Source organism: Alligator sinensis, unplaced genomic scaffold, assembly GCF_000455745.1.
Source record: "Alligator sinensis unplaced genomic scaffold, ASM45574v1 scaffold386_1, whole genome shotgun sequence".
NCBI classification, from domain to species: domain Eukaryota; kingdom Metazoa; phylum Chordata; order Crocodylia; family Alligatoridae; genus Alligator; species Alligator sinensis.
Genome location: NW_005841996.1, coordinates 430,286 through 448,205, shown reverse-complemented (window position 1 = coordinate 448,205; position 17,920 = coordinate 430,286). Strand labels below are relative to the sequence as shown.

General features: G+C 41.8%; 1 protein-coding gene across 1 annotated transcript in view; it reads right to left on the bottom strand.

Annotated features, from left to right (window-relative positions):
- LOC102384022 (dynein heavy chain 5, axonemal-like) overlaps positions 1–17,920 on the bottom strand; it is a 303,673-nt gene that overhangs the window by 232,952 nt on the left and 52,801 nt on the right. The window contains exons 14-20 of the mRNA XM_025201485.1: positions 16,249–16,450; positions 13,643–13,738; positions 11,849–12,022; positions 11,663–11,752; positions 8,891–9,046; positions 7,859–7,998; positions 6,654–6,805 (exon numbers count right to left, since the gene is read on the bottom strand). Of these exons, the coding sequence (XP_025057270.1) occupies positions 6,654–6,805; positions 7,859–7,998; positions 8,891–9,046; positions 11,663–11,752; positions 11,849–12,022; positions 13,643–13,738; positions 16,249–16,450 (1,010 nt within the window). The remainder of the gene's footprint in view (positions 1–6,653; positions 6,806–7,858; positions 7,999–8,890; positions 9,047–11,662; positions 11,753–11,848; positions 12,023–13,642; positions 13,739–16,248; positions 16,451–17,920) is intronic.

Sequence of the window (17,920 nt, the reverse complement as noted above, 5' to 3'; positions counted from 1 at the left end):
CTGCCTATGCGGGGGTCAGACTCAATGATCTATTGAGGTCCCTTCCGACCCTAACATCTATGAATCTATGTGCCACTGCTATTTGGCCCTGGGGAAATGCACATTCCCACCCGTGGGGACATGCCCCATATATTGCAGCTGCCCCAAGCTCCCAGCTACTTTATTATGCCTCTGCTATTGAAGGGATAATCCTTCCTGCGGCCATTTTTGTTAGGTTTAAAGTATTCCCAATGATAACTCCGGATGGGAGAATTCTAGTTAGAGGACATTATGACAAACAGAAATGAAAATGATACTGATATAAAAGATGCTCCTTATCAGAAGCAGCTGCAAAATATACTGGATAAGGAATATGTTGAACATCCAGTTTAGCAGTCATCAGATTTGACATCCTCATTCAAAAAATATTTTCTTCTAGGAAAGATTATAATCCTCACATCAGCTCCTTTCTAGCCACAGGAAGACCAGCAGCAACCTGCATGCCCCTTCTACAACTACTGGCTCAGCAGATACGAAAAAATGCTGCTCAAGGGGAAACTGACCCAAAGAGTCAACACAGATCTTGCCAGTTCAAAGCTTCAGTAAAAATCATGGCCTTTTCTACACAGAGTATGGGCACAGCAGCAGTCTTCTGGCAGCTCTGCAGGCCTCCACTACAACAACTGTACTGTCAAAGTGTGACTTGCATTCTGGCAGCCAGCACAAGAATGCCTTCATGGTCCTTCAGCCGGCTGCTGGGAGAAGCCTTGCTCCAGTTCACAGAGGTGCGCTGGCAGGGTGGAGGGTTCTGCCACCACAGAGAGGCTTGGAGTTGTGTATATACTTCCAGTTCTGCCAGCAAAACTTTGGAGGGTAGATTAAGGCAAAGTCCCAGTTAATCAAGATTTGTAGTATTGAAAAAATTTATATTGAATTAACATGAGATAGCATAAGATAACAATTCATAAATAATTTAAATATTATTTGAAGATCCTTCCTAATAATATATTTTATAAGACTTGCTGTATTTACTAAACAGTACTAAAACATATTTTTTTGGCTTTTCATATCCCTTCCCTGATCTCATGTTGCAATCATTTCCTTCAGTACAAGAATCTAGTCCATGCTTACTTTTTCCATGGAAAAATAAAGCACAGTAAGGCATGCTATGAAACTCATAATTGTCTCATTGTTTGGTAAATTTGTTAGAAAAAATTAAAGAAATGCTAACAGGGAGAAATGGGAGAAAAATATGTCACTTCAGTTACTTTAATTTAAAAAATGCGATGTCACAGCCAGTTTAAACTCAGTAAAAAGGTGGCATATAATTAATGTGGCATTATAAAGTATAATAAAAACCTTGTGTGTGTGTGTATGTACATATACATTATATATATAGAGAGAGATATAATATCTATATATATATTATTAAGAAAGTTATCAACTATATATATGAATTGCTAATTGTTAAGAAACTAATAAGAAAACTAGAACTGGGGTGCTAAAGCATCCAAATCACTAATAAATGATTGTGTATCTAGATATCTGTAGCAAAATTCTACTTTGCCCAACAGGATTAAGTTTTCCTACAATGCATGCTCAGAATCATTTTTCCTCCCTAGAGGATATCCATGTCCTGGACAAATGTTCTAACCACTAGCATAATTATGGAGAAGTAGGAGTTTGGTACACAGAAGTAATTGTCCTTTATAGTCATTATCTGCTCAGATCAGAAAGTGACATCTTGCTAAGATATATATATCTTAACACAATCTAGTGGAAGTAGAATTTGGATCCGACAGAAGTGTCTTAACACAGTTTTCAGGGGTGTTGGCTGTAGCTGTGTTGGTCTAAGGACATAGGCAGACAAGGTTCTTTGGGTAAATGTGGTATCTTTTATTTGACCAACTAAATAATTGGAAAATTGCTCTTTGCAAGCTTTCGGGTACAAACACCCTTCTTCTAGTATAGGGAGAGTCTGGTGTTGTTTTGTGTTCTCCTGGATGGAATAGAAGCCAATATGCAAAATACAGGTCTGTGAAAATACAAATATGTGGCAGTGAGGATCAGAAGAGATGGGAGGCAATAGGTGTGAAACAGGTAGGTGGTTGGGATGGGGAAGAAGGGAATGTTGACTTGGTAATAGACCTGGTGATGTAGCTGGTAAAATGTAGAGATGTTACTTGAGGTTATTGGATGGCAGGCAGGTTATAATATAGCACAAATCCAATGTCTATATTTAGTTCATGATTTTTTGTATCCAGTAGATTTATGAAGTGAGTTCATAGGCTCACCTACAAAAGATGTTTTGTAAATGCCCTTTGAGGATTGAGAGATTGGGGAGAGCGTGGTTGTCTTGTAAAAAGTGTGCACCCGCAGGTAATTGGGTATTTTTGCCTTTGATAGATTTTAGGTGTGTGTTTATTCTAATATGCAGTTATGGTTTGGTTTTTCCTATATATTTTCCATCAGGGCATTTAGTGCACTGAATGAAATATACAACATTTCTGGAGGTACAGGTGCAAGATCCAGGAATGGTGATAGTTCTGTTGTGGGGTGTAGTTATTGTAGGAGTGGTGAAGATGTGTTAGCAGGTTTTACATTTCTTGACATACATGGTCTGGATCCATTCTTTTGAAAATGTGAATTAGGGTACTTGGTCATTTAAATATTTAAAAAAACATTAATTGCCCCCATCAACACAAAACTTGACAGAGAGATGGATTTCAAACAGATCTGGTGGAATGGGTAAAGTTTGCTTCTTTGTTTCCCAAATTGCCACACATTAAACATTAATAACTAAACAAACTGCATTGTAATGCCATTAAGTTGCTATACATATATGCACAACAAACTCACAAACACAAGGAAGTGAAAAGGTAAGGTTCGCCTTTTTCCTAGAGATGCATTCATCACATTACAGTATTTCTACACCACAGACCACACACAATAACCTTAATCCTACCATGCTTTGACTACCCTTCTGAATACAAACTTTATCAATACCTTTTCTCAATGTAGCCAACTACTACACCAATATCCAAACCTAGTACACAGAGAATGGAGAAAAGGTGTCTAAATTAAGAGGTAATGGTCAGGTGTATCCTTAATTATTACCAAGGGTGGATTTTAAAAACAGGACCTACATTATGATGAGTGATGCCAATTGTTCTTATCTGATGATAGGGCTTTGGGGATCCACCTCTTTATTAAGTATTTCACTGGGTATGTCTACATGCGCGCTTTAATGCACATTAGCCTATTTCAATTCACATTAAAATGTCACAAAAAACCATGTGGCAATTTTACACATGCAAGTGCCGCAGCGCCAAATGCTTTGAAAAGCACCTGGCACTGCGACGCATGCAGTTGTATAAGCAGCAAAATGCGTGACAGCATTGAGAAAACGGCGGCAGCGCACTTTTGAACTAAAATACAATTGGAAGTGCTTTAGTTCAAAAGCGCTCTGCCACCATTTTCTACATTCTGACATGTATTTCGCCGCTTATACAACTGCCCGTGGCACAGCACAGTTCGCCTTGGCTTGCATGCGGAGCAGACTCGATTAATCAAGTCTGCTCCCAACCGGCGGATCTCCAGTGCGTCATGGGACAGAAAAATGTGAGTATAAATGCCCATGCTCTTTAGCTAACGCACATTAAAATAGACTAACGAGCCTTTTTCTAGCACCTCACAATGGAGGTACTAGATTTAATGCACATTTCCTAAAGCGCATTAATAAATGTGTAGACATAAGTATATCCTACCTCACTTTGGACAATGTACTGGTAACAATATATCAGTAACAGTATCATTAGCAAATTAAAGTAGTAATTAAAAAATATATCTTGCTCCTGCATGTTTGTACATAAGATTAGAATTATTCTCCAAGACAAGCCTCAACTAGTACAAGCAACATCGTTTCTATATGCTTGTACAGTAGAACCCAGGTCATTTGCATCCAGGTGGTTCATAACTTGCTTATGCTTCAGCAGGTTGCTGAATTAAGAATGATCTGCTAAGATTTTGTTGTGGTTTTTACTTCAAGGGGCCTGGACATGCCCCCCCTCAGCTCAGCACTGTGGAAAGGATGGGGGGCTGCTCTAGCAACCCCCTACATTCTAGCCTGAGCCCCTGCAGGCATGTATCAGTATTTCTTCAGTCCAGAGGGGATGTCTGTGTGGTTACAAACTGGTTTAGCCTACCCAGGTTAGACTAGCCTGCAAAGATTGAATTAATTCAAGGAACAGGCTGCAAGCAGATCTAGACAGGTTACAGGGGTGGGCCGATGAGAATAGGATGGGGTTCAACACTGACAAGTGCAGGGTAATGCACCTGGGGAGGAAGAACCAGCGGCACACCTACAGGCTGGGGAACTCCCTTCTCGCCAGTGTCAAGATTGAAAACGATCTTGGAGTTGTCATTGATGCCACAATGAACATGGGCCGACAAAGTGGGGGGGGGGTCAGGAAGGGCAACCATACCTTGTCATGCATCCACAGATGCATCTCAAGCAGGTCCAAGGAGGTGATCCTCCCCCTCTACGCAACACTGGTCAGGCTGGAGCTGGAGAACTGCGTCCAGTTCTGGGCGCCACACTTCAGCAGGGATGTGACCAGTATGGAGAGGGTCCAAAGGAGGGTCACCCGCATGATCAGGGGGCAGCAGGGCAGGCCCCACGAGGAGAGGCTGAGGGACCTGAACCTGTTCAGCCTCAACAAGAGAAGGCTGAGAGGGGATCTAGTGGCAGTCTACAAACTAGTCAAGGGGGACCAGCAAGCATTGGTAGAGTCCCTGTTTCCCCGAGCACTCCCAGGAGTTACAACAAACAACGGACACAAGCTAGCGGAAGGTAGTTTCAGGCTAGACATTAGGAGGCGCTATTTCACTGTCAGGGCGGCTAGGACCTGGAACCAACTTCCAAAAGAAGTGGTGCTGGCTCCTACCCTGGGGGTCTTTGAAAAAAGGCTGGACGAACATCTGGCCGGGGTCATTTGGCCCCAGTACTCTTTCCTGCCACGGCAGGGGGTCAGACTAGATGATCTCCTCAGGTCTCTTCCGACCCTACCAACTATGGAACTATGAATTCAGGCTCAGGCTTTATGAATGCCTGCCCCAGCCTAAATGTCTGGCAAACATCAAACAGGGCCCTAAACAATTCACCCAGAATCCCTCTGTCAGCTACTCTCTTAGCCTGGCACATACTTGTGACTTGTGACAAAAACACCTGGTTGCAGTCATGAGTGGGGGGGGGGTGCTAATCAGCACATGGATCCTTTGGGTAGGGGTGCGGGGGAGGGAAGGCTGGAGTACACACACATACTGAGCCAAACTGAAATGTGGGGTCACCATGGCTTGACTGTTGACTCTGGTAGGGCCCAGCTCAGTGAACCATATGCTAAATCATAAGCCTTCTGGCTTTGGACTAATATCATGCAAAGTTTGTACTATACACAAATGAATGTTAAAGTACAACTTAAAAGTGTGTTTATAGACTACCTGTGCTAAAACTTGCAGCAGTTTCAAAAGAAGGTAAAATGCATCAATTTTGGATGAATTAAGTCTATGGGTAGTATATGCAAATTGCTATAGCTACGTTTATTCCAGAGTCAGTTTTTTTCAAATTTGCTCATCACCTCCATGTGCTCAGGGAGAGCAGGGTCGAAAAGTAAGGAGAAGGGGAAGGGGTTGCACAGGGGAAAAGATGGTGAGGCAAAGAGGCTACCTGACCCCCCAGATTTATCTTTCTTGCTGTAGCAGTGGGAAAGAGACAAATTCAAGGCAAACCTCCAATAACTAAATTCTATATATGGAAAATTATATCAATTTTATCAATTTCCCATATATAGAATCTAATAACTGGGGGCCATCTTATAATCAGGGTCATCTTATATTCAAGCAAATATGGTATATTCCATTATCAGTAGGAAGGATTGGATGGTCTCTTCAAATCTCCCAGTGCCATGTCTGTAGAATACCCTGTGATGGGACCCTGAGTGCAAACTCCCCATGCAGTAAGGTATCTAATTAAAGGAAGCCAAATTTCAGGGATAAAAAACTCAACTTTAATACTTAGAGAAAACACTACAATAGAATCGGGGAAGACAGAACAGACAATAAATGTTCAAAACACACTACTCCTAACACTTCACCCTCATACCTGGCCCAAGCTTATTTTTAAGTCCACATCTGGTTCCAGTGGCAGACAGTCTGTCTCTGCAGCAAAACTCCCCCTCATCCCCAGAGGTCTTGGCTTCTCTGCTGGCCCTCAGCAGGCTGCCTCTACCCTACCACTCCAGTCTTTTCAGCCTCAGTCCCCATGTGGCAGACTCCCTTTGTCTTCACCCTCTGGGGCTTCACATCAGCAGACTTCAGTATGCTCCAGCAGGCCACAGACTCACATAAGCAAGCACATACACTCTCCTGCTTCCCTTATTATATCCCTCTACCCAGTTTCTAGAAAGAACTGCAGTTCTCAGGAAAGGAGACCTTCCAGCACCATCCTAGCAGAGAGCAATAAACTAGGCCACAACCAGTCTCTCTCTAGCCATTAACCCCACCAGAACAAAACCCATCCAAACCCCATCCCCCCCGACTTTCAACAGGGAAAATCAAAACAAACACTACAACCACACAATTGTCACAAATACAGATAGAAAGGAAAAGACCCATACATTTATCAATGTTTGAAGATGTCCACGATAGCTGGGTCAAACCTGGTGTGAGAGCATCATCAATTTGTCCTATAAATGGTTTCATCAGTGGTTCCAGAATAGTTGGAATTCCATTTAAAAAATTACTGTAATCAACCAAGAGATCCTGAAGCCTGAAAGATATTAGCACATTTTTTAAGGTTAGCAGTCATTTTCATATTTCTTTTCAATACATTTAAAATATACATAGCTGTAAGTATACACACACAACAAAAAGTCTGTACATTTTGGATCAACATTCAAAACAAGAAACTATACCTAATTTAGCAAATTAGGAGCCTCTTCTTTCCTAACCCATCCTAAAAAAAAAAAGCTTGGAGAATAGATTTGCAATGATTGAATGTCACTGATTTTGAGCATAAAAGTACCAAAGGGAAAGTGTGTTCCAATCTAGAACTTCAGATCGAAAACACTCTATACACATTTGTATTTATGTATTTGATTGTTCTATCCTAAGTGCAGGGCTGTACTTTGCCTTACTGAATTTCATCACCTTTATTTTATATAATTTCTCCAATTTATCAAGGTCATTTTGAATCCTATTGCTATCCTCCAAAGCATCTGCTCCCCCAAACAGTTTGGTGTCACCTGCAATTTTACTGTCTGTGCACTTACATCCATACTGCAAATCACTAATGAAGATATTTAGTTACGCCAGGCTCTGGACAGATCCCCAGAGAACCCCACTTGGTAGCTTCTTAACTGTTGCAGCAGCTCTAACCTAGAGTTATCCCCATACAGGAATTAGAGTGTCGTTATAGCCATAGCTGTCCAGGAAATTCATGAGTGACAGCAAGGGGGGGAGTTGATATCTTTTAGGCCCCTTCCAGATGTTAATTTAATTGCAGGATGGGTTCTGAGAAATGTTATTCTGGGTCCCAAAATTCGCATGGCCTATTATGCCACGTTCAATGTCTGACATGAAAGGATGTGCAATTTTTGGGATCTGAGATAAAATTCCTCAGATCCCATTCCAGGTATGCTGGTATGCTGAGAGGCCAAATGCTCCCTGATCTTGAGTTCTGTGTGCCCCTGGTTGTTTAAAGCTCATGTGTGATGCCCAGAATTGGGGAGCTGCTCCCCATGAACCCAGACACTTAAAGGGTGTGCGTGCAAATTTAGGAAAATCTGCAAATGAAAACAAAATCCAGAAAGTGTTGACTTACTTCATCTGATGTGTTTTAATCTGTTCTTCTTCTGCAATCAAGCCAACCAGAACATCTGGAACTTCAAAACTGATTTTTTTCAGGTATTTTGTTTCATAAAGTACTTCAAGGACCATGGAATCCAAATTCACAAATAATTCCTTCACATGCCATAACACAGACAAAAAAAGAAAGCCATGTGAACAAAGGGTAACAGCTTCAAGTTCATGTGTAGTATAATTTTTTTGGAAAACATATAAAAGGTAGCAAAGATGACTGGCTAAGATGTTGAAAACATGAGTTTAAATTTAGGATAAGATCCTATTCCACTTTATTCACCAGGTAGATACCTGACTTCACATGTATGCATCTGGGTGGGTATTAATCCCGAAATTGTAGTCTGGTAAAAATGCTCTAAGTGCACAAAGTGACAAAAATGCTAAGTAATCTGAAATATTAGGCTCTAATCATCTTTCATGAGGTCCAATTAGCAAAGCATCCAGAATGGCATATTTTGGCCATTATGTGGTACAGCTCCTAATCTTTACAATATGGGCAATAATATTTTCTTATCTAACCAGTTGTAAAGGCAAATTCACTAAAGTCTATGAGGTTCTCAAACAGTGATGATGATCATGGAAAACCCTTTGAGGTAGTTAAAACTGCATATCTGTTGCAAATGTAGGTAGCATGTTACAAATAACACAAGAGACCAAACAATGAATGATAAGTTTAAAAAATAATAACTATCTTCTTTGCTGAATACTGTTCCTTATGTACAATGAATGGGTTTATGAAAAAATACGTTGTGAGCAAATCCTGCATTGTAACATGCATACAAAGGGAGGAAAAAATTAAGATTACATGGATTAATTTTAGAGTGCTTGATTTAGCAAACTTGTTGATATTCTTTTAACATAGTTTTCTACCTGTGTATGTGATATGAATAATATAGCCTACTTATGATAAATGATTCAACTGTTCTTCAAGAAGTAAATCCTATGGACCACTCTTCTATTTATTTTTATTTTTATTATTTTTAAACATCTTTACCTTGGTTTCTGGGTGTCTGACTAGTAATGAAGCATGCAGTCCATTCTTAACTTGGTCAGCAGACTTGCACCATACTCTGTGATAAAGGAGTTCATACTCTAATAGAACTGCAGCCATTTTGTTGTAGCTTTTAACAACCTTCTTCATTTCTGGAGTCTATAAACCATAAGAAATTCATTTTAATAATGTTATATTCTTATAATGAATTAAGTTGTGTCCTAGGACATACACTCACTACAGCTGATAAAACAAACTGAATGTGGACCATAACATTTAGAAGATGAGAGAAAAAAAAAAAGAATTGAGAGAGATTTAAAATTAAATGAAAGGAGTATTTTAAGCCCTCTAGTGGTAACATTTCTTTCTTGATCATTGCCATCATTGTGTAGAGAAATTCTACACTATAAATGGAGCTGGCATGTGGAGTTTCATGGGAATCTGTTTCTGTTAGGGAAAGCTAGGATGGCCGTCTGTCTTCAAGGATCACATGAGACATCTTAGTATTTCCTGTCACTAACCATACGCCTATTGGATGTAGCAGGCAGAATCCTGAATGTGTGTACACGTGGCCAATGAGAAAGCCGGCCCAGCAGCCATGATGGGGAGACTCTTAATGGCAAATGGGCTACTGTTGAGGAAGCTAGGGAGTGAGCCCATAGAAAAGTTATTGTGGAAGAAAAGAGCTAGTTGGGAAAGGAAGCTAGGCAGAGTCTGATAAGGATGTAGTTATACATTACCTTTTCAAACGTGTTAAATGCTGTTAAGGTAGGAGAGTTCACACATTAAGGTGGGAAAAGATGAGTACCCTCTGAACATCTCAGGACCTTGTTACACATTAATTTTAGGTAGCTCCTGGAGCTCTTACCCCTTGGATTTTCCACACATTAACACCTGAAACTAGTTACACCACTCTAGAGCAGATTTACCTCTAATCTGTGGTACCCAGCTCGTGTTCCACTAATGTGTGCCCACACCTCACAAGTGAGTTACCCAAGTTGCAGTCCTCCAGCATCCCAGGATGCAGTATCTCCTCTCCCACCCTCTTGTTCTGTGTGGACAAACTTTCCACCCCTGGACTCAATTATCTAGGAGACAGTTCTGGTACCAAGCCAAATCCCCCTCCTACTCGCAGGGGTGTGACCTTCCCAGCCCCAAGGGTGCAACCACATGCAAACGCCTGCAGAGCACATGCCAGCTAGCTAAGTCTCTGAGTACAAACAGGTCCAAGAGTGGAGTCTGAGGGGGGTGAGGGAGAAAAAAGTATGGGCATGATCTGGAGTTTCCTTTCAAGGGTAGGGGCAGTAGCTCCCCCAACAGCACCTTACTTCACCTCTCCCACCTCCCAGCCACCCCAGGAAGCATGACTAGTTCCCCCCCTCCCCCCATATCAATCCCAAATTCCAATTTATTAAAATATGAGACCTTCTTGAATTTACTTCTGTCTTATTTCTTTTTAAATTCTTTTTGTTTTACTTTTTATTTTATCCTTTAGCTCAGGGGTGGGCAAAATGCGGCCATGGGGCTGGATGTGGCCCGCCAGGCCATTCTATCCGGCCCACGGGGTCCCTAAAAAATTTAGAACATTAATATTTATCTGTCCTGGGCTGCCTGTCATGCAGCCCTCAATGGCTTGCCAAAACTCAGTAAGTGGCCCTCCACCCAAAATAATTGCTCACCCCTGCTTTAGCTGCTGACTTCCTTTGTTTCACCACCCTTCCTCCACCCCCATTTCCTTTTTATCTCCCATTTTATTACCTGCCCTTACCCAATAATTCTCCACCTCCCAGTTCCAAGGCCCCCCATCCCAACCAATCTCTCACACCCCCCCACCTAGAGCAGGGATAGAAGCCTATCCTGGCTCAGGAACCCTGTAGTGGCAACTCACAGCTGTAGTTCCTAGTCAGGCCCCTGCTCATCAGCCCTCTAGTGGCAAGTCACAGCTGTGCAAGTGGGGGACAATCAGAGAAGGTTTTCAGCCTTATGGTGTGACTGCTCCAAACTTGAGAAAGCACCATCACCAATCAATATTTGAGCAGCTTGAAGTGCAATGTGTAACAAGGCCCACGAAGGTAATCTTCTTCAAGCAAGAATTCTGGTATTAGGCAGCTTGTGTTGCAATAGTGTCATTCTGCTCCACAAAGCTAACATCAGAAATGTGCAGTCCTCCAGTATCCCAGGAGGCACCATTCCCAGTTCTCCACACATGGACTAGCTATCCTCTCAGACTCTTATGCCCTAGACTGATAGCTGTACATGTCAGAGAGGGTTTTAACTCTTAATGTGTGACTGCTCATAGCACTTGCTAACTTTAACACAACCTAACATTCCTTAGAGTTATCATGTGTTACCTGTAATGTGCAAAAACACCGAGTAGTGGCAATGGCGCAAATAGTGGCAATGGCACAAAAGCAGTGGTCCAGTAGGAGAATGGGAGTTACAGAGGAGAGCTGCAAGAGCAACTAATTTCATACTATTCACCAGAAAATGCAGTGCAACCTGGGATGGATCCAAATCAGGGCAGAAGAGGTAGACTAAGTCATTTAGTGGGAAAAAAGAGTAGAGAATGATGCCAAAGCCTGGAATACCAAGGGAAATAGCTGTAATGAGCCGCAGACAAAACTCAGGTAGGCTAGTAGGAGACATTAGAGTCTGAGAGTCAGAACTAAAAGTTGCAGAGGCTTAGAAGTATGAAGTAATAAAAATAAGATACAGTACTGGTACTTGTTTGAAGTTTAACATAAATTTCTACCCTCCACCTGTTAAATTTCTAACCTGCAAAAGCGTGGTTTTCTTTTTGAGGATTTTCATCGGATGTTCTATTTTTCTGAATAGTTGCTGAGCCCACATAATCTTCCCAGTTACCTGAAAATTAGTGAGATTTAAGTTTATATGTCCATTAACAAAAACCAGACATAAAAGTAAGAGTTTTTTCCTGTGTCATTAGTTTCATTCTCTTACAGGTGGTATGTTACGAAGGATAGGCGGATTTTCCTTTTGCTTCTGGTAGAGTTTTCGAACCAAGTCTAAATCTCTGCTGTATCGCTGAAGGACAGTTATATACTTCTCATTAAGATCAATGTGGTCTTTACCTAATTGTTCAAACTGGATCAACAGTCCCAACATCTGTTCAGTCTAAAAGAAGAGATGGATATTTATAGTAAATGTTCCATCAAGATGACAATTGTTTAATAAGTTGTAGTCATTGTGTGTCTGTAATACTTTCTATTTATAACTGATTATATTATTTTGAATAGAGAAAAATCTGATCTAAATGGGACAGTCAATTCAATTCCCATTTACCTTATATTTATAATAGTGTGAATTGTTCAAAAAAGGCCTTCATAGGATAAAAGGTGACATTTTATTTCCTGCAGACACTTCCCCAAATGCTCAATCTTATTTTTATGCATAAAAATCTGTGCTTTGGGTATAACTATGCCCTCAGAAAGTTTTTGCTTCTGCAAAGGAAACAGTGTGGGCAGAACCTGGGCATCAACTATGCAGATATTGGGATCTGCCCAGATGCCCTGCTTCAGTGTAAGGGCCCGAAACAATACATGGTACCAACTTTAACAAAATGGTTGGCAGTATTGATTTCAAGATGTAGCAGGGTGAGGGGTAATAAGGGGGAGGAAATCCCTTGCTCGCCCTCTCTCATTCCCTGCCATTCCCTGTGGCATGCGAACAGGCAGCCAGTGGAAGTTATTAGCACGGCCCCAAATAGGCTGACCATAACCTAGCAACACAGAGAAACCCAGGAGAGCCTTGCGAAGCTGCACGGGAGAGGCAAAATTCACCTAAGATACCAGAAAGCCAACAGCTGGATAACAAGCAGGCTGGCTGGCAGCCTGGGGAACTGATGTGAGACTAAAGATAGACTGTTACCTTCCAGAAGGAGGTGAAGAGGACATGGAAGTTCCTAGACACTGCAGACCTAAAGAGATGGTGAGTGTGTGGCTCCCAGATTTTCTGCTGTTGTTTACTTTGCTGAACTTGTTTCAATTGTCAGTATGGAGGTTATTGCTGGAGTGTAGGGGGAGGAGGAGCTCCCACTTGCCATTGCTCTGCTACAGGTATGCAGAGTGCCATTTGCACGTTTACAGTACCAGTTGACTAAAGAGAGTTTTCTTTGTTCGAGGCAATATTGAGTTTGGGGCCAACCCATTTTCTGGTCTCAGACACAGAGTGAACTCAGACTATAAACATACCTGTTCCCCTTAAAGGAGACTGTGCTAGGACTAATGATAGAACTGTTGAAGGGGAATAAGCAACCCAATTGACTGTAATATAGTGAAAGGTGAATCGCCTCCATCTGTACTCATGAAGCAAGTTGTGGCAGGCAAGAATACAGAGGTGGGGATCACCTACAGGCCAAACTGGGTCAGGAATAACAATTCACTTGCACCCACCTGTGTCCCTTTCACAAACATCCTTTTTGATTTGGTAAGAAGAGCACTTGAAATACTACTGAAAAAATGTTCTGAAAGAGCCACTGATTAAAACTTTTAAAACTGAACACAGGTCTTTTCTTTTTTAATAAGCTGGATTTTAATTGCTTAAATTTATTTTCACCATCTGATCTTCAATAATTCTTACACTGAAAATAGCTGGGATAAAAAAAATAATTTGGAAACAAAATAGGCCCATTCTATAATAAAAACGAAAAGCATGGCAAGATGTTCAAGAGGGATTGCTGCAGCTTAGCTCTTCCAAAGAATAAGACATACATTTTTTACTTGCCAAAGTACTTACAGTTAAGGGTTTCTCAAACCAGGACTCCATGAATTCTTGGACTGTCTGGTACAGAGCTTCAGTTTGCTTTTTAAATTCAAGATAATCTTTTTCAAACTGGAGAAAGGAAAAAATGCAATTGGCTATATTTTTCCACTGACTTTTAAGTGAAACCACCCTCTTGCATTCTGGCTGTAAAAGCTTGGACAGTGTCTCTTGAACAAAAATGCAAGTCGGTGGCTGGGGCAAGACTGGGTTGTGGTGACAAGTCTGCTACAAGAAAAATCAAGTCTCCACGATGGCTGAAATCCATTAAGGCACAGAGACAGGGGAGCTTCAGGCACCCAACACCAGACCCAGGTCATAAAGTAATAAGAGTGATGGTTCCTCTAAAAGGAAAATTGTTGGCAGAGACCTGACACACTCATCATATGTGTATCTCCAAGCTAAGACAGCAAGAAAGTGGCTACGCCAACGTAACTGGAGAAGGCAAGAAAACGATATACAATATAAAACTACATAGACCTTAAAACTTCATACAACCTGGATACCAGAAAACTACATTTACATTTCAATTGAGCTAGCAACTAAAGAAGACAAAAGACTAAATATACATTTCAAGAAAAACCTGTAAAAGATTCCCTGTATGTGATAAATGCACCTTAATAAACATATTCTCACATTTCTCAAACAGACATCCAATATCTACGGTGTTACAAATGTCTCAATTATTCAATGCATGTCTGGAGTTTTGTGAATAGACCATCGCCCCCGGTACAAGCTATTGCAAATTTGCCCCATTGATAAACAAATACCCCAAAACGGGTCTGGTAACCATTGCCTCTAGTCATCCACTCAAAACCCATCACATTTAATTAACCTATAACTTCAGTAGCTATCAGAAACACAAGCCTTCACACCTGGACAAATCAAACAACAGGAGCCAGACAGTTTAACAATTGTAACATTATGGTCACCCTTTTCCTCCCTGTTTTGTTTGGACTTTAATCAACAATCCATCAAGGAAAAATGCTTTGAAGCCATACAACTAAAACACTTTTAAAAGGAAAACAAAACTGCCAGCAAGGTGTGCAATCCAGAAAAGATCAAGAAGCCATTCTGCACCCAGCCCATGAGTAAAGGGCCCACACTCTGTAAAGGCTGCAAAACTGGACCAGTTTCCCTGCCGGCACTGGTGAGAAAACACTGCTGCAGCTAAATATGTACTAGGACTTTCTGTAGTAGCTCATTTTATATTGGGAAAGAGAATTTTTCTGTCATTTAGTTTTATAGTTTGTTGGTAGTTATTAAAGGAAGCCTTTCTGCTATTAATCACCTGAGTGTTGTGTCAATGCTTAAAGCAGTAGGTTTAAAAACCCACTTTTAAGTACAACATTGCACTTAGGGGGAAATTTGCCAGGTCAGCACCGGGTCCTGCCAGAACTGCATGTGAGCAATGAGCTCTAAACTCACCAACTGATCAAGGTGAGGTATGGCTAGAGCCTCTACTTGCATGTAGCCCCAGAGCCCTGAGGGTGAATTCTGATGCTGCTCACCTTCCTCCTTCCTACAGAATTCAGCAGCAGGGGAAAGGAGGGGAGGAGCAGCAGGGCAGCACTCACCACCTGAGCTCATAGGAAAGCAAAGGCTCTGGCCAAACCCTGTGTCCAGAGTTCACCTGCAATACAGCCAAGGTGGGGTACAGCTATACTACTGCATCCCCTCTGGATTTGCCCCTGAACTCAGATGAACACAAAAGAGGAACTAAAGCTACTTTGCATACTTATCCATAATTATTTTTTCCTGAAAGCCCAGTGTGAAGAATCCTGTGAAGTGCTGTGTGCCTTCTGCTTGATTACAATACATTCATCCTCTCACAGCAGGCACTCATGCTGTTGGTTCCTGATGCTGTAATCTTTACTCATGCAAGTAATTCCATTGACTTAAATGTCACTATGAGACAGAACCTATTTCATCTGCATGTACCTACCTACATGACATTTAACACCAGTTTTTGGCACTTACATAGTTGGGGATTCAGCATAGCTATCATACTCCCCTTCTGCTTAAGCTCAGGAGGATGCACTAATACTACATGGGTGCCTGGGGGAAAAAAATGCCTAGAGATACATATCACCAGGTGGTCTTGACATTTTAGTTGTAGAAAAATCACAATCAGCAGGTGATCAACTGAGGAAGAGGGTAAAGGCCCCTTTTGAGACCAGTAGTTATAGCACTTATCCATGGAGTGAGAGACCCAGGTTCCTATTCTAGCGTGGACTTAAGTTTGTATCTCCTGCTTCCCAACAAAGTGTTCTAATCCCATGCTTAGGCCATGAGCTAAACATTGCAAAGAGCACCCATTACTCCTATGGAAGCTGGCATGTGACTCCTTGCAAATTAATCACCTGAAGGATAAATAGGATTTAGCCCTGCATGCACAAGGAGGGTTTTCAACATGTCTCAAGAGAGAAAATCCTTTGTTTTCTAATTCAGATAAAGCAGTGGCTTTCAAATTTTCTGTGGAACCCTGTGGGTGATGGCAGAGCAGGCCAGGAGGCAGTGCATAGCCGTTATGGGCCTGATTAAAAATGTTTAACATATCACTGATGATTATACATACATACCTCTTGTTTCCTGGGATCCAAAATATCATAGGTTTTTGACTTGATGTTTGTAGCAATGATCTGGTAACGAGTATTGATTTTTTCAATCCCTTCTAGTTTTACATCTTGTAGCTCTGAAAGATCTGTCATGATATTACTTATATCTGAAATCTTTTCCAAGTGCTTACAGAATGTATCAAATTTTCCAAATATATAATTTTCACTAATGATAAAAGAGACAGTAGAGAGATTATCATAAAATATAAAAAATAACGTAAATATTTGTAAGAGTGATGGAAGGTGTCAACTTTAAAGGAACTTTTATAGAAGTGTTAAAGTACAGGTGTGGAACTAAAACACTGGGAAGCAAAGTGAATGAACACAGGGGTTATTACATCCTGATTGCTTTGTATAGTTCAGACACTTGAGTTCTAACAAAGAGGGATTCCAAAATGTTGCAAATTGCAGAAATACATTTTTAATGGCAACTGCTGGGAAGTTAAAAAGAGACCAGGGGCATCCCCTTTTGTTTCCTGGTGTACCCAAAATCTGAAACCACTGCCTGACAGTGCAGCAGCATTTCTATTCTGGCAGCAGCGAGGGAGTCGCTTAATTTTACAGCTCATTATAATCTCCCTGATTCCTTCTAAACTCTTCATTGCACAGGTGTTAAAACCCATCTTTCCTTTTTTTAATGGTCTTGATGTTTCACTAATTCAGCCATTTTTTCTTCTGCAATTCTGCTGTCTGTTAGCTGCTCGTCTTAATGTAGCTCCTATTTTACAACTCTACAGACTATTTTCAATTCTAGCTAGAAACATTCATTCAGGCATGGAAACATTAACTCAGGTGAACAGCAACTCAAGTGTGAAAATAACTTCCAGTGAAGCACTAGTTGCATAGTCAGGATACTCAAGAAGGTTAGATTTTGTTTTATTAATTTGAAAGAGATATACATTCAGTTCTAATGACCACAGGACTAAAGAAACAACATCTCTGTGTTATTTTTGCCTAGTTTGTTATGTTTTTATTAGCATTAGTAAAGCTTAGCTTCCAGTTTCTTTTCACCTGGAGACAGGAGTGTTGTATTGTGTTATATGTGATGTGCCACACCACCTGCACCTTTTTTTTCAAAACTATTCTGGTTATCTGGGGGGGGGTGAGTGCGCACCCACCCGTGCAGGTAAGTCTGTGGGGGGAGGGGCAGGAGGAAGCAGATCGAGTCCCCAGCAATGAGGGAGGGAGTGGGGCAGGGGCCAAGGCAAGCAGGGCCCCAGCTGGACCAGGTAGCAGAACAACTGGAGCCCAGGAGGCTCGTCCAGAGATGCGTGGGGATCCCACCATTGCACGCACCCCAGCGGAGGCCGGGGGGAGATGCACCCCCCATCTGCATGTGGGGAGCAGGTGGCCATCACCGCGCGCCACACCCCGCTCCCCACTGCCGTTGCAGGTGCCCCAAGAGCCACGCAATGCCACAAGCATCTTGCCAGGGGCAGGCAGGAGGAGCAGCACAGCCCAGTGGCAGCAGGTACACAGCACGTGCCACTCCTAGGGCAGCTACAGCAGGGAGTAAAGCACAACATGCAGTGGCAGCTGCCCTCACCCATCACACAGACAGGGGGTTCACGTACCCCCTGGACCTCAGCTGGGGCGCACACAGCAGCGAGAGCAGCCCCCCCCAATACCCCTGGAC